Source organism: Gymnoscopelus braueri (genome assembly GCF_963280865.1).
Source record: "Gymnoscopelus braueri genome assembly, chromosome: 13".
NCBI lineage: Eukaryota > Metazoa > Chordata > Actinopteri > Myctophiformes > Myctophidae > Gymnoscopelus > Gymnoscopelus braueri.
The window spans coordinates 28,341,168-28,364,502 of NC_137615.1; the positions used below are offsets into that span (position 1 = coordinate 28,341,168).

The following is a 23,335-nucleotide window of genomic DNA, read 5'->3' on the forward strand; positions in this document are numbered from 1 at the left end:
TCACTGTATCAGGAGGATGAGAAGAGATAGACAGCTGATAATGATACATAAACCCCACAGACCGGCAGGAGGCTCATCCAACATCCAATATACATGACTGATGGCTCACTGTCCACTACAGTCCCTACATGCCTGGCTGACTGATTCACTGGACTACAGGCCGCTTGGTGGGGGGGCAGTTCACTGGCTGCTAGCCGCTTTCAACATGGCCTCTCTAGTCATTACAGGAGTGGTTCTCAAACGTTTTCATGTCGAGGACCCCCAAACTGATATGTATTCGGCTGCGGACCCCCATCTGAAAATAGTTTGTGCCAGGGACCCCCCAGAAGAGAAGATTCTAAATTACAAAAAAATAGCTGATCTAGAAGTGTCACGAATCAGCCATTTTTTAATAGCCAAAGTATAAAATATGTTTAAAGTTGTAAAAATGATTGTGATGCTATATTAACTTATTTAGCTTATTTAACTCATTAAATGCCTTATAGCCTAAGGCATCCTAAGGCCATGGGGGCCTCCATGAAATTCCTGCCCTGCTTATGTTATTCTCTCAGTGTTGAATATTTACTCAGGATTTTTGCAGTGTATCATTCCAAGGTTAAGCGTTCTAATGATACAGTCGCAAACTCACGGTATGAAATTCAATCAGTGCAATAGATTTTTTTTTCTTCTTAATATAGTATTTGTCCCACATATGTCTTGCAGTGAGGTTATTGCAGGTCTCTTCTTTCACTACAGACCACTTAAGTTTCCTGGGCTATTTCCAAACCCCAGAGTGCTTTTCTCTTTGACCGATAAGGAGACCCGACTGACGGAGGGCTCTCTGTGTATTTCCTTGACTGAGGTGTTGGGGGGGGAGCCGTGAGCCGTGAGCCGTGAGGGTCATACACACAGAATGACTGCTGCTGGATTCTGTAGTATAGAGCCATTTATCCCCAGTAAAACGTTTTATTTTTTATTTTTAATACACACATCAATGATATATTATGGTACAGTATGTTTGTCCGTCTGTCTGTCTGTCTGTCTGTCCATCCATCTATCCGTCCATAAGAGTTTTGTGTCATTTCTATAGAGCATTCATTTGAAACTTCACACAGCGATTCAGTGCCAACATAGCTTAAAGGAGTTCAGCCTTCTGCATCCAAGGTCAATCTAATTGTTATGTGTGTTGTGCACCTGTGTGTAGTGCATGATGCGTCCAACAAATGCAAAGCATTTGATTTCAAAAAGCTACATTATTATAGAGAAGAAATTGAATCAATGTATTGGCTGAATCTCATCAGTCAACCTCATTTCACTGTCAAGAACATACTATGGAAAAAGGGAAGGTTTTAGAATGACCCAGAAGTTACTTGTCAACCCATAATGTACTTTATTTTAAAGGCCAAACATAATCAGCCCCTTTACCCAAGAAATTCAATAGCAGTTTTATTCTCTATTTGAGAAAAAAAGGAAAAAAAATTGATTTGGGGTAGAAATACTGTAGTTCTGTTTATGTTGTTGATGTTTGTAAACATTAGAGTAAACCAGGAATACAGTAAGCCGGAGATATGAACTTTAAGATGGAAAGACGTGGTTTTAGTCAACTCAGCCATTGCAGAATTAAACACTGCCTCGCCGACGTCGTTATGTGCTAGGAAGTATGGATGCACTGTGGAGATTCTATCTTTCGTCTTTACTTTATGCTGTGTTTTAAGCTAATGTTCCTTATGTTGAATGAGCTGTGAAAACGAATATCCCTTTCTGGAACAATAATGTCTTATCTCATCTTATCTATACAGTATTTTGATTTATCAATGAATCGTATTTTCTATCTACAAATCAATCTCTTTAAGGTACATTTGTGAATATGACAGTAATTTATATATTCAAAACAATCCTAGCCTTTAAGATAGGTCTTTGTTTTATATAGAATCACATTTTGGAATTATTCTCTTTCAAGGTTCAAGGCTCAAAAACTTAAATATTTACCACGTCAGATACTGAAATAGACAAACCACAGCTTTCACTGTCTGAAATTCTGTAATGCTAGGTCAGGTCGTCTTATGCTTCATTGAACTCTAATCAACAAGTGACCTGCTGGGACCCACGCATATCAAAGGAACGACTCTAATAAATAAGCTGTGATATGTAGGTTTGGGAGTCAGCAAATCTTTGAACTTCATTGCCGTGCGTTGCTGCATTTCTGCGTTTACAACTGTTTAAATGAATGGCAGTGTCACAGTCAGAGAGGTCGTTAAAATCAGCTCATTAGGAGGGCTGAGCTAGCGGATCACTGCCAATGCTCCTCTGTTTATAGACACAAACAAAGTGAAAGGCACACACACACACACACACACACACACACACACACACACACACACACACACACACACACACACACACACACACACACACACACACGCACACAGCTGCATAGTGGCACATGCACTCACACAGACGCTCGCGCACGTACGCACGCATGCACGCGCACATACATGCATGCATGGGCACACTTAATTAAGGCCTAGTGCACTTACATTACGTTATATCCAGTGGTATAGTGGCTGAGTGCATTTTTATAATTCAAGTTCCACCTCTCCTTTCTGCTGCTATACCAGGGAGGTACTGTGTGCAGAACAGAATGAGATGAAGCTGTGTATGAGAGTGAATGTCTGTCTGTCTGTCTGTCTGTCTGTCTGTCTGTCTGTCTGTCTGTCTGTCTGTCTGTCTGTCTGTCTGTCTGTCTGTCTGTCTGTCTGTCTGTCTGTCTGTCTGTCTGTCTGTCTGTCATGTAAGTACATGTACTCAAGTATGCTGTATTTTTTTTATTTATAATTTTTTTATCCCACGATTTTGTAACCCTTTTTCACCCGGTGCCAATTATCTAAGTGATCCTGGGCGCTACACTCCCCTCACCAGCCTAGGGAGCCCAGGGCCGAGCTCATGCCTCCTTCAATGCATGAGAGCCAACTGACCTTCTTGTCACCTGACAGGGGGGAGTTTCCCCGGTAGGACGTAGCGCGTGGAAGGAACACGTTATTCCAACCAGTTTCTTTCCCCTCCATCAGGCGCCCCGGGTGTCATGGGGGAGACGGTATAGCGACCAGGATTACTACATGTTTTTGTGAGGGTATTAACTACCCTAGGAGACACGGGCAGAACATGCAAACTCCACACAGAGTAGGCCCTTTTGCCAACCCAAGTATACTGTATTTAAAGGGATATTTCTTTTTCTTTTAAATTGGTCATTTTATCATCTACTCAGGCTTTTGTGAACACCCAAGACAGTTTTTAAGTTGCTCGATTCCGTATTTCGATATTTGATATTCATTTGATCAGACACGCCCCCTTCCTATACAAACCCATTGTAACTTCAAACTCCATTTTAACCATGATAGATTCATCAAGAACACCCGTCCTTGGTTCTGGTGACTCATCCTGCCCTCCTAATACGTGAGGGTTCCATGTTTTCCGATTACTTTTTTCATTCACAAAAGCCTGTGTAGATGATTAAATTACCCCAAAAAAATTGGAAAGTGAAATATACAATACAATTACAATACAAGACAAGACAAGACAAGACAATTTTGAGGTATTTTTTACTTTCTGCATTATTTACAACTTTCAGTGCTTTTACTTCTACCTCACTACATCTCAGAGGAAAATATTGTACTTTTACTCCACTACAATTATTTTAAAACTATAGTTACTAGTTACTTTGTAGATTTTGATTATTATTACAAAACATAAAGGACCCACTTCAGCCCTATACATTTCGGCCATTTGAAAATAGCCGATCTACAAGCTCACAATGTGCTGCGATGCGACGCATTGTGAGCTTGTAGATCTGCTATTTTCAAATAAGATTTTTACACATTTTATACATTTGAAAACTTGTGAAACTACATTGCAGTATTGATACTTTTACTTAAGTAAAACATGTGAGTACTTCTTCCATCACTGGTACAAACACATCCACATTGTGTGTGTGTGTGTGTGTGTGTCCTCTGTGAATCAATGCTAGGTGTACAATGTCTGCTCCCTCTAGTCAAGGACAAGGGTTGTGGGAGGGCAGCGTCTCGGGCTGCTGAGGAGAAAACACTGCAACAGTCACAAGACATCCATCAACCCCACACACACATCACCATGTACATGTTAAGCACGTAACCCTCAACACCAGGGGTCTTCAACAGGGGGTCCTCAGAGTTACTACAGGGGGGCCACCGAATCTTTGTGTAATAGGATTCTTTTTAACATTAACCACTGACCACACTGAACCCTAGCATCCCTATTCTGAGGGGAACATTAGCCAAAAATAGCAGATCTGCAAGCTCACGAGGTATTGTGAGCTTGTATATTGGCTATTTACAGAAAATATGTATTTTTTTTTGGGGGGAGGGGGTCCCTGCTTCATCTCTCTCTCAGCTAAGGGGTCCTTGGGCTGAAAACATTGAAGGCCCCTGCTCTACACTTTAAAAATGGACCCGAGTCTGTACTTGGACTGCTTTTGCTAGGGTTCAAGTGGCTAAACAATGCTCAATCTCTACCTCTACCTCTCTCTCTCTTTATCCCCTCTTTTTGTCTCTCTCTCAACCTCTTTTTCTCTCTTCCGCTCACTCTCTCTCCCCCCTCCCTCTCTCTCTGGGCTTCCTTTCATCTTCTTACTCTTTTTGTGTTCACTTTATTAAGTTAACAGTAAACTTTTTTTTCTTCTTTTTTTAAATTTGTTTGTTTGTTTTGTTTTCTTCCCTTTCTGTGTGTTTGGTCAGAGCAGGACAATCTCAGTGATATGTCTCAATGCACGGACAGCTCTGGAAACCATTATGGCTTGATGGGATTGTCTCTCTCTCTCTCTCCCTCCCCCATCCCCCCATATATCCTCTCCCGTCTCTCAGCCTTGCCTGTGTTGCCATCCGTCACTCCATGTCCGTCTCTCCTGTCTTCCCTCTTTGTTCTGTTTTATCAATTTGTTTCCCTCACCCACCCTTTCTCCTCCCTCCTATATTGGTGTGGGGTAATCTATAGTGAGTGACAGTTACTGGCTACCACACTGATGAGCTTTACCTATAGAGTGATAGAGAGAGGATGGGGAAAGACAGAGAGAGAGGGGGAGATGGAGAGGGAAGAAAAGAGAGAGAGAGAGAGAGAGAGGGGGGAATGTGTGTATTTTCGATGAATGAGAGAGTAGGAATTGAGGCGGAGAGAAAATTAAAGAGCAGAGAGGGAGAAGGGGAGACAGAGTGAGAGAGACAGCAGGAGGCCGAGGTGAGTGACAGAATGACAAGAGGACGGGCGGATGAGGAGAGATGAGAGGGAGGGTGGGGTTTAGATGGAATAGTAAGGAGGTGGAGAGATGAGAGGGAGGGTGGGGTTTAGATGGAATAGTAAGGAGGTGGAGAGATGAGAGGGAGGGTGGGGTTTAGATTGAATAATAAGGAGGTGGAGAGGGTGGCAGGGAAGGCTAGAGGTGAAAGAGATGGAGAGGAGGAGGGTTCTGGGTTAACGCGTCACACACCTGCGCCCTTTCATCTTTTATTCAGGTGGATGGAAGGGGGGAAGAGAGCGATGCGGAGAGGATAGGAGGAGAGGAGGAGAGGAAAGAGGAGGAGAGGAGAGGGGAGATCGTCTCTTTGTTTTATTCGTTACCCTACTCAATATGCAACAGGAAGATCTCACTCTCTGCTGAACACACAGTGTGTTCTTTTTTAATAGAAAGACATACGTCAAACTCTGTCTGACTATGAGAGTATGAGCTGTGCATGTAGAAAGAGAGACATGGAAGAAAGAGGTGGATGGGGAGGAAATAACGAGGGAAGGGATCGAGTGAAAGACGAGCGCTATTAGAGTGCACTGGGACAGAAACAAGAGTGAAATGATGAAAGACAGACGTCTCATTCAGCCAGTACTATCCCTGCCCTCTATCTCACCCACAGGGCTCCTCCGCTCATCCCCCTCTTTCTGCCTCTCCACCCGTCCCAGCCCTCCCAGCTTCCATTCTTCCTCATTCGTTGCTTTGTCTCCGCCTCTGTGTAGGTAATTGAGGACCGGCTATTGAGAGTGGATACCCTGCGTATTGGACAAAAGGCCGATATCTCTTTATTGCGTTTACTATAGTCCACAGAGCAGCAAGTTTGCCTGAAATCTTTATCGACACTGTGCTTTCCAATAGTGAGAATGGGCTGTGGGGTAATTTAATGTCAGACCCAGGGAGACGTAGAGCACTGGGAAAAGGGAGAGAGAGAGAGAGAGAGAGAGAGAGAGAGAGAGAGAGAGAGAGAGTGAGAGAGAGAGAGAGAGATTGATTGATGGAGGAGGTAGGTGCACTATCAGCTAATGGGATTGTGCGTGCACACTGAGTGCGTGTGGGTGAGTATGCGTGCGTGTGTATGTGTACGTGAGGACACAAGAGAGAACAGGAAACAACATTTGTGTACGTGTGTTTTGTTCACAGGTTTGCATGCACTATGCAAGTGCTTACAAATACACATCTGTAGCGCATGAAAGTACTTGAGGATGTTCGCTTCCCGGTGCACTTTGTCAAGGAATTTTAAGTGAGTTTTGGGCTGAAAGGGCCGAACAGTGGAATAGATAGAGAATCTGTCCGCAGGAAAACAAAACCACGGTGACTCAAATGCACAGAGATGAAAGACTAAACAAAGTGGACATGTCGACTGATGTGGTGACGGTCTACATGTCCTTTGGCCAAGTGGAAATAATAATATTTATAAATACCTACACCTATAAGTACAAGTACTTCACAAGAACGACGTTAGCGTAACTAAGAGATTCACTGAAAATGTACAGATGCAATCCAACTTTCACACTCTCTTTACATTTTACTTTCACTTCACCAGGCATTTGTGATATGTAATGCATGTACTGTAGTCGGGCTGGGCGATATGATTTCAAATTAATATCACAATGACTTCAAACCTTTGCCTCGATTACGATTAATGAACGATTATTATTATTATAAGCACACAACTGCGGCGCCTTGTGAGCTTATAGATCGGCTATTTTCACTATTTTTGCACGCCACCATTGTATAACGAAGTGTAAAATAAAAAAAGTGGTAATCAGACTGATCGAATTAGTCGATTATATCAAATCTATTTGAATTATTTCGTGCCGATTCATTGATATATACGATTTGTAAAAAGAATCAAAAACCTTCTCCTTGATTATTCAATTAACCTGCATGAGCAAGATTAAGTCGGTCAGGGGTTTTATATCTTGGTTTCAACATATTTTCGGTTTAATTGCCCGGCCCTATACTGTATAGCAGCAGCACGCCATCTGACTTGCATATGGATAGGGTGGGAATGGCTCATGATCGTCATTCATCATCAACATGATTTGCGAAAGGGCATCCACGGTGTCAGCAGAAGATACCTGACCTGAAGTGTAGAAATATGACAAGTTGGGATTGATTACCAACTACAATGCAAATTTCACACGTTGGCATTTCCTGGTTCTAACAAGATGCCAGAATCCACACTCACACAGTTGGCTTATTTGGCATTTTCCAAGTAGAAAAAAGATGTAATAAGAAATCCTCTTTGTCTCGACTGCATCGCTGGGAGAATTGCTGTTCGTCCCAAATACATAATTTAATTGTCCCCAAATGCCTAGTCTCGAGTGCTTTAGACCAGTGGTTCTCAAAGTGGGGTCCGGGGACACCTAGGGGTCCTTGAGGGGTTCCAGGGGGTCCCCAGCAAAATGAGTTAATATAGCATCAAAATCAGTTTAACCACTCTAACCTTATATACATTGGCTATTTATAATACCCAATAAATAGCAGATCTACAAGCTCACAACGTGTCGCGGTACAACACATTGTGAGCTTGTAGATCTTTATTTACATATTACATATTTACAAAGAAACTTGAAAAGGATTTTAACATCACAAATCTATTTGGGGGTCCTTGATGTGAAAAGGTTTGAGAACCAATGCTTTAAGGGTCGTTCACACACTAAGCACGATAACTATAAAAATATAGTTTTAAAAATGTCAAGTGGATGGCAGAGTTCCCACCGAATATAAAAAAGTTACAATGGTGAACGATATAGTTATCGTTTTGTATATATTGCTCTGTCTGAACACCTCTAGCGAGAGCATTAAATCTATGTACTACAGCTACAACACTAACATGATGTGGGCACACACCATAGTGAACTTCTACACTAGTAAGGAATCCTGACTATCCACTGCCTTTGCCATCTACTGTATTGTCCAGTAATGTTATGGTTTCCACAAAGCAAAATAGCAGAATATAGGACATTGATTGAAAGAGAGAGAGACAGACAAGAGAGGGCCATGAAAGGGAATTGAAACAAAAGCTTTTTTGGGGGGGTTTGTTTGTTTCACAGTACAAAAAAGGGAAAGTTTGTAATGAATATTCAGATGGAATTAACATTGGTGGCTTAGAAACGGAATAAAATATTGAACAGCACCTCCTTTGCTTTGTATTGTTTGGTATGTTCTGATGAGGGCTGCATATTCACCCGGTGTGCAACCAGACCCAGAGGCACTTCTGCCTCTATTTCTTCTTTTTTTTTTAAAGGAAAATAAATCTAGTTCACTTCAACATTAAATCTGTGATTATTCAAAATTCATAACATATTGCCGGCTGCTCTCTCTTTCTCTCTCTCTTTCTCTCTCTCTCTCTCTCTCTCTCTCTCTCTCTCTCTCTCTCTCTCTCTCTCTCTCTACTCTTTTGTCCCCCGTCTATTTGGCGGAAAATCTCCGGGGGGTCTTGCATGTTCCTCCGTTTCACTGCCGCTCTCTCTGAATAATATCCTTTTACTCTCCTCGCCTCCCATCTCTTTCTCTCTTTCTTTTTCTCCCTCTCTTCTCTTTACTCCGTCCTTACCGAGCCTAATATGTCATTTTCTCTTCTTCTTTGGACACATCCCCCCCACCTGTCTTCATTCCTCCCTGTCACTTCCTATCCCACCTGCTATCCCCATGGCTCTTAATCCCCTCCCATTCCCTCGCATAATTCTACTCTCCTCTCTCCTCCTTTCCTTGCTCCCTCCCCTTCCCTACTCCCTACCAAGCCCTCAGCCTCCCCTCCCCCTGCTTGGCGGTCCCCTTGTCCCCTCTCCCTATTTTTTCTCCCTCTTTATGCTCTCTCCCTCTATCATCCTCTCAGACCGACTCACTTCCCGCTTTCCCTCTCTTTTCCCTCTTACTCCCTCCCTTTCTCTCTCTCTCTCTCTCCATTCTCTTTTCTCCGCCTCTTGGTTAATTTCTCTGTGACTCTCTCCTTTCCTCATTCTCTCTGTTCCTCTCACACTCGCTCTTCTTTCATCTCTCTGTTTTCCTCTCTCTCTCTCTCTCTCTCTCTCTCTCTCTCTTTCGCTCTCTCTCTCTATCTCTGTCTTTCTAAAGCACCCTGACAGATTGCAGCAGCACACATGTTCCAGACATCCTCTCACAAAGACTGAGAGGTGCAGAGGTATTAGCGCAAGCACTCACACGCACACGCACACACACGCATATGCACACACACACACACACACACACACACACACACACACACACACACACACACACACACACACACACACACACACACACACACACACACACACACACACACACACACACACACACACACACACAAACCAACCAATCTGCCTCAGTGAGCACCACTGCACTCATCTGTTGAAGAGACAAGGGGTTTTGGGAGAGCAAGAGAACAGTGGAGGAGGTAAAAAAAGAGTGAGAGAAGAAGAAAGAAGAAGAGGGCAGGGAAACGGGAAGGAAGGAAGGAGTTATGCTAATGGCCTCCCATTAGCAAGGCACACATTAAGGGTTCTACAGACAGGAGGTAAAAGGAGACGAGTGGATTTCAAAAAGGAGCTGAGGACAGGATGGTAGTAGGGGAGGGAGTGAGAGAAGAGATAGAGAAGAAAGAAAGGGGAGACAATTTTGGAAGAATGAAAGACAGGATAAAAAACAAACAGAAGAAAGAAAAACACAGGACAGAGCTGATAGTGATACAGAGAGAATGAGAGAGGGGGAGAGAGAGAAAGAGGTGTGTGTGTGAGAGAGAGCGAGAAAGAGGCGCGATGAGGGTGTGGGGAGGCAACGCGCAAGATGTGTGCTCATTCGCTCGCAAAAGAGTGAGCAAGTGTGGGAGTGAGAGAGAGAGGGAGGAGTAAAAGAGAGAGGGAGGAGAGAGCAGGAGCGAGAGAAAGAGTGGCATATTATGATCCAGTCCTGGCAGGAAGAGGTAGAGCGCATCAGCAGTGGCGGAGGACAAAGACACTGACGAGCAGAGCTGAGCGGAGCGAGGGAAGGAGCCAATAAAGGAATACACGCACTGATGAAGAATCAACAACGGACATAGGATGGAATAATAACAATAAAAACAACAACACACATTTAATTTCTGCTGGTTCTCCATGCTCTCATGCCACTTCCACTTGGAGCATCATCCCACCACAGTGAAAACACATACATATGATATATATCTAAAACTCCTATACATATATATCAAATTATGCCTGTTTTCAGAGAAGCTGCAGCCGGACATGGACTGTGTTTACGTGCAGGCGAGAGTCCCATTGCTTAACAAATTGGATGGCATGCTTTAATATGCAGCATTTTATTTTTGGGTTACAAACTGTTGCATATTAATGTTTTGAGATTTTTTTCTTTCTGCCCCTCTCTCTAAAGAAAAGACAGATATTTGCATTAATTCAAAAGGACATTTTATTCTTTAATTATTTTTTTCTTTCTAATTTGGCTCATGTTAAACAGCAGTATCCGGCCATAGCACGTTTTGCTGCAGTCCTATACATTTCGTTTTTGAATTTGCTCAGGAGGCTTCTTCTGAAAACAGGATGTGATATTTTTCTGATCTCCCCTCTGTGCCACGTTACTGGCTTTGGGTTTGGGCTGTTTTGTTGTTTGTCGTAATCTCCACATGTCTCCATCCTCCAACGGGGGCTGGGGAAGCAGGCATCTCGGAGAGCCTGGTAGAAGTCTGCTGTTGACTGACTGAAGGCGCAGAGGGCATTCCACAGGCTCTTTGACTTCCACTGATATCCCCCCAACAACGATAAAGCCGCATGCCCCGCTACTGATACTGGAAGCTGACTGGTACAGAGAGAGGCAGAGAGAGAGAGAAAGAGCAAGAGAGAGCTAGAGAAGGAGAGAAAGAGGTAAGTTGAGAGAGAGACAGGCAGACAGAAAGAGAAAGAAAGATAGAAAGAAAGAAAGGAGAGTGAATACAATCACACTGTATACAAAGTTTGAATCAGGTGGGAAAATTAAAAGATAGCAAGAAATAGTTGCAATCCTGTAAAATGGGACACTCCAATCCAGTTGATGTTATTCCATTGCCTTTATCTCTGTTGAGCATTAGATTCTTCTGAGCACTGGAGGCAACAACACTAGAGGACTGCTGGCTCCTCACACTGAGCTTAGAGAGGTTCTACATAATAACATCACCAACCCCCTCCCCTCCTCTCCCCTGAGCCTCAGCACTTGTAGGACAAACAGCACATCTGTGGCGTTCTACGTCAGTGCATACTCCACTGTATACTCCACTGGTGGCCTGGCTCCACTCAGAGACCCAGGGAACGAATAGCGTGTGCGCATTAGCCGGACACCAGCCAAAGCTGAGCAACAGGAGTCAACAGGAGTCCACAGACACTCACACGCGGGTCGCACGCGCACACACACACACACTTATATAGACACACACACCGACCGCAGAACACAACTGGACACTCTTTGTCCGTCAGTCGCTCCATCGCTTAGAAACCTATTATCAGTTTATCACCAGCTTGACATTGACGGAACTCTGTCTTGCCCACTGGATTGGACGTCTGACCGCATGTGAGAGAACGAATGTGAGCAAGAGGGTGAGTGACAGTGTGTTTTTGTGTGTGTGTGTGTGTGTGTGAGAGAGAGAGAGAAAGAGAGATTGCCTCAGGTGCAAGGGGACGTTACAAACGGGGACTGTAATCATCACGGGATCTTGCTGGGCTCTAGAATGATGCGTTAGTGGAACCGTTGACAAACTTGTTGACCAGCGAAGGCTCAGACTAGAAGAGTAACTTGAACCGCACACTTTGAGGGAGGCGAAACAACCACACAACATCAGGAGGGGACAAAGATGCTGTATTGAAACAAAAGAGACGCAGAAACTCAAAGATGCCAACCTCAAAAATTAAAAAGCTTCATCAGCAAAGCAAGCTGAAGAGCGGGAGCCTGACAGAGGCAAGTTAATCTGCGAGTAGGAAAACAGACACCTGAGGACTCAATTTGCAGAGTGACCCCTCCAGTGGATTATACCACACCCACTCCTCCTAAAAGTTCCACGACGTGTTTACCACAGCTCTCCTGGACAACAGAAGTAGTTTGCATCCAATATCTGTCATCCACATACTGGAATAGTCTCTTCTTCCGTGAATGACAGCATTTGTATTTGGAGACTTTCTGTCCTGTACTCTTCTGGTTGTTTATCTGTTTGTGTGAGGAGTCCGGTTGTCTTCTCTGTTGGCGCTTTCAGCAGCCAAAAGCCCCCCAGTGCAACAGATTACGTGCCCACTCATCAATGGAGAGATTATTACTGGAAATGCCACAGGCAAGTTCATTGATGGGTGACACGCCCTCTTAGGCTGGAGTCCCTCCAAACCGCTGGATTTGGATTTGCCTCCTGCCGCCTCTGCCTGTCTGCAGCCGACATCACATGGAATTAGTAAAAGGTGAGAATTGTTCCATTAGTACTGAGCTGTTTAGTTGTTGTTGGAATTTTGTTTAGTTCTTTTTTCATTTGCGTACCAGCAGACACACATTCTCACAGTCAAATGCACACACGCACGCACACACACGCACGCACGCACGCACACACGCTCGCACGCACACAAACACAATCACACACACGCACACATGCATGCATGCATGCATGCATGCACGCGCACGCACGCACGCACATACACACACATACACATACACACAATTAACATTGCTTGAGTCTCTGTTGTGTCTGTGTGTATGTGAGTACTGGCTCACCAGGGACTCATTCACTCCATTAAGAAGCATGTTGAGATGGGAGATTGATTTGTTTCTCTCACTTCTTCCTCTGCCCCTCGACAGCAATTTACTCCAGGGTGACTCACAGTGAGCATCCTGTAATGGTGTACTCTAGCAACTCCCACAACGCTAACTGAATGCTCTTTATTTTTCTTCCAGGTGTTCTCTGCCGTGAATATAGGCTAATCTGAAAGCCATAATTCTCCTCAAATCTCGAGTGACCTCTCTCCGCTGTGTGGAGTAATCCAAAAAGACAAAGGTTTTACGTGGCAACAGCTCTGAGACCTGGAGAACAATAGAGGCTTTTTTTTGGACGTGGTTCCTTTCTCAAACCAGGGACCTTTCATTTGGGCCTCTCATCCAACCAACTTTGATAATCCCATTGTGACACATAAAAGCAAACCTATTCCCAAAGCACTACACAAGTTAAACAAGATGGCCACCTCCATGCACCCTCTCATGGGCAGCCTGTCCCTGATTGTCCTGCTGTCTCTGGGAGGACGGACTTCTGGGCCGTCGGGGTGGGCTTTAGCCCAGGAACCAACCGCCGACACCAACCAGACATTGGCTCCCTCCAGCTCGCCTCAGCTGGAGGGAGGGTTGGTCACACCCACGGCGGAGGTCAGTGAAGACACCTCGTTGCCGTCCATCGGCAGCCGCTGCTGGGGTTACTACGATGTCATGGGCCAGTGGGACCCCCCCTTCAACTGCGACGCTGGCGTCTACATGTTCTGCTGTGGTTCCTGCTACTACCGCTTCTGCTGCCAGTTCAGAATCCACAGCCTGGAGCAGACGTCCTGCTCCAACTACGACACGCCCGTGTGGGCTAACACGGGGAAGCCAGTCGTTCCCGTCACAGAGGTCCACGAGGAGCCCGATCGGGACCGTACCCACATGATCGTGTATATTATCTGTGGAGTGGCGGCCATCATGGTTCTGGTAGGGATCTTTACCAAGCTAGGACTGGAGAAGAGCCGGGGAGGACAGGCAGACATGACCAACACCAGGTAAACACAAGGATAGAGGAAGAGGATGGATGGATGGAAGGATGCAAGGATGAGGTGTGAGTTAAAGCAGTCTCAAACATTTTCATGTGAAGGAACCCCGAATTGATATGTATTTGGCCGTGGAACCCCATTTGAAAAGGTTTTGCCAGGGACCCCCCAGAAGAGAACATTTATGTTAAAAGAGTATCAAAATTATTAAAAAATGTCCAAACATTTTCAATCTTTTTCAAAATCTTTCAAAAATAGCAGATGTACAAGCTTTGTGAGCTTGTAGATCTGCTATTTTTGAATAGCTAACGTATACAGTAAATGGATAAAGTGGTTAAAATGTGATGCTATTTTAACACATTTAGCTGGGGACCCCCTGGAACCACCCCCTCCCAGGACCCCTGATCCCCCTTTGAGAACCACTGATAATGCATAGAGGAATGGATGGATGGATGAATGCGAAGATTGTTGGATGGGATGATGGCTGGATGAATGGGCTGATGGATAGACGTATGAGAAAATTGATGGATGAATGGATGAGCAGAATTATGGATGGACTCATGGATGGATGAGTTGATGGTTGGATGAATGAGCTGATGGGTTGATGATGGATAGATAGGCTGATGGATGTACGGGTGGAATGGATGTACCGATTGTGTGAATGATGGATGGTGAAGATGATGATGATAATGATGATGATGATGATGAAGTCGTCAATGTATTATGTATTTTGTTAATATCTTTATGGTCTGCAAGGATAAGGGATGGGCATCAATCAGGATGTATGAAAGAATACCGATTATGTCTGTGAGTCCAGTACTTGCACATGGTATGTGTTTGTCTGTGTGTACAATATGAATGTCTTTGTGTACAGTATATGCATGTATCTCTGTGTACTGTATGTGTCTCTGTGAATCAATCGTGTGTGTGTGTGTGTGTGTGTGTGTGTGTGTGTGTGTGTGTGTGTGTGTGTGTGTGTGTGTGTGTGTGTGTGTGGGGGGGGGGGGAATAACAAGCAGGGTAATGAATCTAGATGCTGAATCCTACTGATGTGAAAGCTTTCTACTCCCATCAAGAGGCCAGGGAACTAGAGAGGGGAGAGACAGAAATGGAGAAGGGAGATAAAGTTATAGAGATGCAGGTGGAGATGAAGACGGGTATTTATCTACACAGACAGACAGAGAGGGATTGAGAGAGAGAGAGAGAGAGAGATCAAGGACAAATTAAAGCAAGCGACGACACAGGGAAATAATGCTGGAAGGGGAGAGCGTCAGATGACGGATGGAGAGGTGAAGCATTTTGGGAATGCTATTTTTACAACGGTGTTCTGTTTTATAGTGCCGTTACGTCTAGTGGAGCCATGTTGTTTAGACGGGGCCTGGCTGTGGTTGGAACTGTCACTGTGACAGTGTTTGTCTTCCTGAGAGGAGAGGAGAGGAGAGGAGAGGAGAGGAGAGGAGAGGAGAGGAGAGGAGAGGAGAGGAGAGGAGAGGAGAGGAGAGGAAAGGAAAGGATGTTTTTTTGGAGGGCTGGAATATTGATCGGATCTGACTGGAACACAGCCAATGGCTAATTCTGGTACACGGAAAACTGTGTGTGTGTGTGTGTGTGTGTGTGTGTGTGTGTGTGTGTGTGTGTGTGTGTGTGTGTGTGTGTGTGTGTGTGTGTGTGTGTGTGTGTGTGTGTGTGTGTGTGTGTGTGTGTGTGTGTGTGTGGGGGGAGATAGAGATAGGGAGTGAGATAGAGTCAAAAAGAGAAGTAGGGGACATGAGGGCCCCTTGTTTGTGTTTATATCTGTGCGTGTTTGTGTGATTATGTGTGAGAGCATGCAGAATACCTGAGCACGGTGAACGACCCAAAACTAAGGAAAGCTACAGACTCAGTGATAGAGAAAGGCCGCCACAGACAAGGGAAGACAGACTATGCAACCACTGCACACAAAATGTGGTGGAAACAGAGCTACACTTTCTAACCATTCTTGGGAATTGCTTTAATACTGACACTTCATCCTTACACACTGCAAGATCCTGACTCAACTGAACTTTGAGTGTGAAAATCTACCCGTAAACGTCCACACTCATTATTTCTCAGTGTCTGATATCATAAGATCCTATTGGCTTAGCCCACTGTTCCTGGTACTCCTTAACACTACTTTAAAAAATAGTGAAAACATTTCACAGCTTGTAGTTTGGCTATTTTCACTATTTGTCGTACTCGTACAACAAAGTACGCTATAAAGTGCTTAAGTGGATAATATTGGCTGCTTGGATTGAAACGTTGGTTCTACGTATAGGAGTTGTAGCTTATTCAATAGTGGCACACTGGATATGAGCAAATGCTAAATGACCCAAGTGGAAATGTAATTGAATGCTTTTTGACGCCAAAGATACACTGTTGACCCCAATATTTCTAAGAGGAATCCCATCCACAACAACAAGCCATTTTAGAGGAAGCTGTCAGAGCAGAAGAGCAGAAACAATGACCTGCCTCCATAACATGTCATGTACAGTAGCTGGCAGAGACATTATGTCAAGATAAAGATAAATTTAAGTACATTCTGGGATGTCTTTACTAGAAAGAAGTCAGGCTGCGACTTAATCTTACAATAGAGACCTCATAGAGATTTCTTCCAACATGAACTAGAGGAATGGAGTGTGTAGTACTATAAGTCCACATAAGCCACTGGAGTGTAACTAGATGAGTGCACTATATGGTTCTCTCTTTTAACAAAGCACAAGAGGAGGAGAAATATACAGTAAATGCTCTGAATAACACACAGTGTTCCGGATTTAAATTCTCTCTCAATGCACACAGTTAGTGGTTATCGCACTAAGGGCACCCATCAATGTACTTTTTCAGATTGAGCTGGAGTTATGCACAGGTGGAAAATGAGGTTCGGTATTAGTAGAATATCTCTTTGTAAGTCTTGAATACAAAACAACCTTTATTACATACAGCAAATGGCACATGCCCTGTGCTGTCACACTTGTGGCCTGTTTTAGCAACAAAGAGATAGAGAGACAAAGCGACAGAAAAAGACAAACGCGGAGGAAGAAAAGACAGTGAGACAGATAAGAAAGATAGAAAGTAAGAGCAAGGGAGAAAAGAGTAAATGATTGGCAGGTCGAGACAGAGAAAGAGATAGAGAAAGTCAGAGTTTGAGAGAGGAGAGAGGAAGGGTGGATGTGTGGGTGAGAGAAAGATATATAGACAGTGTTTGTGTGACAGAGAGAGCGACAGAGAAACGGAGCGAGAGCAGACAGGGCTGACGCAGATCAGCGCTGTATCGATGCGACGGAGCCCGATGATAAAGGAATCCTCGGAAAGGCCGATTCACTGGAGCGCGAGGGAGGGAGGGATGGACGGAAGGATGGCTAAAGGGAAGAAGGAAGGGAGGGAGGGAGGGCTGAACGGAGAGCTGAGCTCTTGTAATTCTGCTGATTTGCCATTGCGGGCCATGGATGACTGGCTAGCTGGGAGGCAGAGGTGCATTTATAACAACAAGTCTCAGCCAACATGTCTCTGAACGTTGATGTAAAGGACATTTTGTTCTTTAGTACTGTTAAAAGATACCTTCACCTTGTAAGTGAATACACACCTACAGTATGTGAAGTCATTTAGAACTTGTGGTATTTATACAACTGTAGATTGTTGTGGGGCTGCAATCCTAGTCTACAGTATGTAATACTGTATATTTACTATTACACACACTCTCACACAGGTTCCCTGTCAAGTCTATAAGGCAGCAATGATGTACAGTAGTTTGCAACATTGTAATGCGAGGGCTGCCTCCAAGAATTTCTTGAGGGAAAACACACACAGAAGCACACATGGATAATGGTGGCCATCAGATTACAGACGCAAACAAAACAATAGTTCTGGGGGTTTTGTCAGCAAAAATTATTACAATTAATATTTCACAATCAATAATGTTTTTGGGGAAAATTGTCCTATTTCAAATGACCTGGAACTGGGCAAAGGTGAAGCAATCACTTTTGAATTTATTTGATCTTAACCTTTTTTTTGTGTTAAATGTAGATTTTGAAGAGTAAAATTATGAAAAACGTTAGCGATCCAATACTGTCAGCCAATCAAAGTGGACCACCAGCCCAGGTTGCCTATACAGGGGTTGGTGAATCGTGGGGTCCAGCCGTCAGGACATGAGGAATCTGTGGGGGCGAATTGAGTTTGTACGACAGACGTTTGTAGCGCCCCCTATGGGCAGAAGTGAAAGGGCTTTTGGAGGTGCACTCTAGAAGCCCCTCAACATGTGGTTCCAATTTGTGGATGATTGGATGTTGTGTTGAAGATTATGCCGCTTTTGGGAAAACACACACACACACACACACACACACACACACACACACACACACACACACACACACACACACACACACACCTCCTGTTCACAGTCACAGTCTACTTTGCCTCACACATCAATGAACTGCCGCTCATCTCCCAAGAGGCTGTTTGTCTTTTTGTTTTGTTTATGGTCTCTCCAACACGCATGTGCTTGCATACACACACACACACACACACACACACACACACACACACACACACACACACACACACACACACACACACACACACACACACACACACACACACACACACACACACACACACACACACACACAGTCTCACACACACACACACACACACACACACACACACACACACACACACACACACACATGCACATGCCCACGCACAGGCACATACGACTGCAGCTGCTGTTGAGGGATAATCGCTGCAAAGCCAAATTAAAAATTAATCATTTCCTTTGATACGTTGATTTGGCTAAGAGAATTATTAATGTGCCAAATGAAGTTTTATTCCACTGAATGCCAAGTCAACTCATCATACCGTGAACTGGGGCAAGGCTGGAGGTGGAGAGGATGGAGGGATTTATGGAGAGAGAGAGAGAGAGAGAAAATAAATACAGAGAAAAATGGGCTAGAGATACCCTCTTCACAGTAAAATCCTCAGTGTTAACTCTAGAGTGTACAAACTCTCTGAGTTACAAATGGATAAATGAACACTGAGGATTTTACTGTTTGGTAACAGACAGATATTTCAAGTAGGCTACTGGTAATGTTTATCTCCTCTTAGCATTCCGAACCTATTAATTCTCCAAAGTGTTCACTGCCAGAATCGGTGAATAACTAACATCTCAACATGCGAAGAGAAATTAAGCACTTTTTCTGCTACCAAAGAATATTTGCAGTGTATGCTGCATGTGATGACTTCTTTGATAGGGCTGGGCAATTAACCAAAAATATTTCAATTTCAAGTAGGTTAATGGAATAATCAAGAAGCAGGTTTTTTGTGATTGTTTTGAAAAACAATTAGCCACTTAGCCTTGTATTATACTTTGTTTTACAATGGTGGCATACAAAAACTGTGAAAATAGTGAAGTCGAGCTTCCAGATCTGCTGTGTTCATCAATAGTAATCAAGGCAAAAGTTTGAAATAATCTTGATATTGATTTGAAGTCACATCGCCCAATCCTAGTCTTTGACAGGACTAAGCAGGAGGTGCAATGTAACAGGACAGACACATCGAACAAAATGCAAGGACGGGCAAATGCCAGCAGTCCAAGGGAGGTGAGCGATGAGTGTGGGGTGATAAGACCACGTGTCTTTTTCTGTTGTTTTTGTTGAAGATTACTTTGAGGCAGGACGTTAAAGACAGACTGAAATGTGGGGATAGAGAGAAAGGGTGACATGCAGAGATTGCACCCTGGGTATGGCTGGGTACTGCGGTCGACAAATTGACTTGGCAGAGCCACCTTAATGCTGCGCATTCATCACGTTTTATCTTTACCCCAACCGCCTCTAAAGTCACTGAGTTCATCTCGGACAGATGTTCCCTGTAAACCTTCTACTTGGACTCCTGTTGTTCCTATCAGCCAATATGGAGATGAAATAGATATGTAATATAGTTTACAATATATACAGTTAAGGAAACACTGACAGCAACAACATCTCTTGTATTTCGTGCCCTTGACCTTTGCCCCTGTCAACCCAAAATTTGGTCATGTAATTCTCACCAAATTTCAGGAAGATCCGGCTCTCCTATCCTGCTATCTGTTCTCAAGTTATTCAGACCAAGACAGACAATAATGGCGTGGCTTCTTGTGGCCAGTCTGTGACGTGACGTCAGTCACCTACTGTATGCCGTTATCTATGACGTGTTACAACTCCATATTTGGGCAAGGTTTCTGGCCTATCCGACTACCATTGACTTCCATTGTCAAGTATAGAATATGGAGGTACAAAGTTAGCCTACTCGCAGCATGCACACAAAATTGGCACTATCAGGTCCAGCACAGTCTTATTACAGTAGCTCCAGACAGACACACACACACACACGCACGCACACACACGCACACACAGCCTTGCCATTACACAGCGGCTCTGTGTTTTGGTTTCCTTTTTGCCCGGTTAAACGCAGTTAAGCCACAGTTAATTCTCAGTTTATACCACGCTATCCGATGCAACCGTGTTAGGCGGGCAAGTTTTATCCATGTTTGACATGGTGAGTGCCTTAAGCAGAGAGGTCACTTGCAGTGATAGTTCCGCCTGCCTTGCCAGTTGCCAGATTACCTGTGCTGAGTGGCCAGCTTTATAACCCATAGGGAAGATATAGCTTTAGCTTGCGCAACATAAGCTTGTGCTGACCAGTAAGTACAAGCTTATTGCCCACTTGCTCCTTTTAGAACTACTCAGTGAAATAAAGGCTGGATATGTGATACATTACTGTATAATTTAAATTCCCAGCATTCCAATTAAGCATGCTCCACATGCTTTATGCACAAGGACTATATTCGCTGTAACCTACATTAACCTTCTTCAACCAAATTATGTGGATGCATGTTTGTGTATGTGCAACCTCAGTGGGATTAGTATTCACAGTCCAATATAATTCAAATGAAAAATATAAGGACCAGGCTAAGGGCACTAAAGATTAAAGGCACACACATTTACACACAAACACAGATAAAGACACACATTGACATACATGAATGCACACGCACACGAGCGCACACACACACACACACACACACACACACACACACATGATCATACAACACACGCAGAGAACACCCACCACGCCCAGCACTTACAGTATAACACAGGTTCTATACGACCATTTGCACAATACATGTATCAGTGTGGAACTGTCAACACGGGCTCCACACGGAGCCAGAATGGTGCTGAACTTGTATGACATCCACTGGAAATAGCCAGCTTCAATGAAAACAAAGTACCACAGAGTGCATACTCACAGCTGTGGTACACTCACACATACACACGCACACGCACACGCACACGCACACGCACACGCACACGTACACGCACACGCACACGCACACGCACACGCACATGCACACACACACACACACACGCACACCTTTTTATTTGGACATCGACAGCATTATACCACTTACCATGAGTTATTCCCCTGAAAAGCAGTGTGCTCAAGGGCACACAGTCTGCAAAATGACCCACCAGGGACGCAGTCAACCATTTCCATAAACCATTCTATTGCTTTACGGTATTGTTTTCCATTGCCAGCTCTTTCTATTTCATTTATTGTTCAGCCACAACTGTGCTTTCCATCATAGCTCATGGCAGCTGTTTAGAGCACGGAGATAAACCTGTGCACGAACCACAGCTGTTTCAAAGGCTATGCCAATAGTGACGGAAATCTGTATTTTCAGTTGAATTATGTGTGTAAATCAAAGTAGTTTGTGTGTGTGTGTTTGGGGGGGGGGGGGGGGGTGTCATTTAAAGCAATCTCATTACCTATACAATGTTATTGAGGCAATGGTACAACATGAAGGTTTTGAAGCAAAATGCGATGTACTGGGGAACCGAGCTTGTTAATACATCCTCCTGCCATGTGAGCAGATGAAAGCTGTCCCAGGAATGGCTCCCACTGCTTAATAACAGTGCTCGTTGTCAGACAAATTATAGGCCAAGAACTGGCCTAACCTTTGGCAGAACCTTTGAAATAAAATGTGGGAGATAAGGAGGCACGAGATATGCTGAAAATAATTCAGATTATTTGTATTTGTAGTGTTTGTGCACATACAGTAGCCTATATATACGGTATGCATACCGTATACACACTGTATATACACTGTATATGTGGTACCATCACATCTGGGAAATCAGGTAACACACCACACACCACAGTGGTCTCTGCATCAATTATGCAACATGCCTTCCAGCTCCATGTCTGCTTCCACCTTCATCGTAGGTGCTGTCTGTCACTATTCTCACCTCGTGAGGTGTTCAGACGTATATTGTTAGGAAGAAGAATAAAGGCTTCTCATGGCCTGTTAACAACTACTTCCTCCACACTTAATCCCAAACTCCCAAAATAAACACTTTGATGCTGCTTGGAGAAAAATAGACAGCACCTCCCACGGCGCGCAGTCAGCTCAAATCGAGCCAGAATGATTGTTTTTGTCTCCGCCAGGTGGAAGGTGTGGCCGAGACGTGCGTGCGTGCGTGCGTGCGTGCGTGCGTGCGTGCGTGCGTGCGTGCGTGCGTGCGTGCGTGCTTGCGTGCGTGCGTGCGTGCGTGCGTGCGTGCGTGCGTGCGTGCGTGCGTGCGTGCGTCCATCCGTCCGTCCGTCCGTCCGTCCGTCCGTCTGTCCGTCGTGGAAAGCTAGTCTCTGTCACCATTGAACCGATTGGCATGAAACTGTGCGCACACACTCCCTGGAAGCCAGAGCAGAACCTCTGCCCCAATAGTTTCACATTGGACTGTTATAGCGCCACCAGGAGGACGATTTTTGCACCATTTTGTTATTACTCCTACAGATTTTTTGAAAACGGCTGCACTGAGAGGGCTTTAAGACTGAATAATGGAGTGAAACAAAATGAAAATTCAGGCTGAGTTTTCATGTTCCATCTTGATTGCCTAAGATTGGCACGTTTTGAACAAAATGCCTCAAATCATGAACGCAGCTTCCGATTTCCGTGAAACTTTGCACACACATTCCCACTAGGCCAAGTATGAAATGCCACCCTACATTTTTCACGAACATCACGCGAATCGGTACACATTATCTCTATAGTCATGTCATCAAGACGGATCAGTCCGATTCTTCATATTTCATACTGATTGGCTAAGATTGACTTCTACTACCCAGCCTGGTGGTCCAGTGCTCCGAGGAGCATATGTTTCTAGTCTTTTTTTTTTGCTTTTTTATTTTTCACTTGTTGCCATGCACGTTTAGCAGAGTGAAAAAGAAACAGAGAGCATGAGAAAGAGAGAGAGACCGTTAG

At 44.3% G+C, this 23,335-nt stretch overlaps 1 protein-coding gene across 1 annotated transcript in view; it reads left to right on the forward strand.

Moving 5' to 3' along the window:
• Positions 1–13,468: 13,468 nt before the first annotated feature.
• LOC308099494 (protein shisa-9) overlaps positions 13,469–23,335 on the forward strand; it is a gene marked incomplete at both ends in the record, with an annotated part of 130,383 nt that continues 120,516 nt past the window's right edge. The window contains one exon of the mRNA XM_080448241.1: positions 13,469–14,040. Coding sequence (XP_080304367.1) covers positions 13,469–14,040 — 572 coding nt within the window. The remainder of the gene's footprint in view (positions 14,041–23,335) is intronic.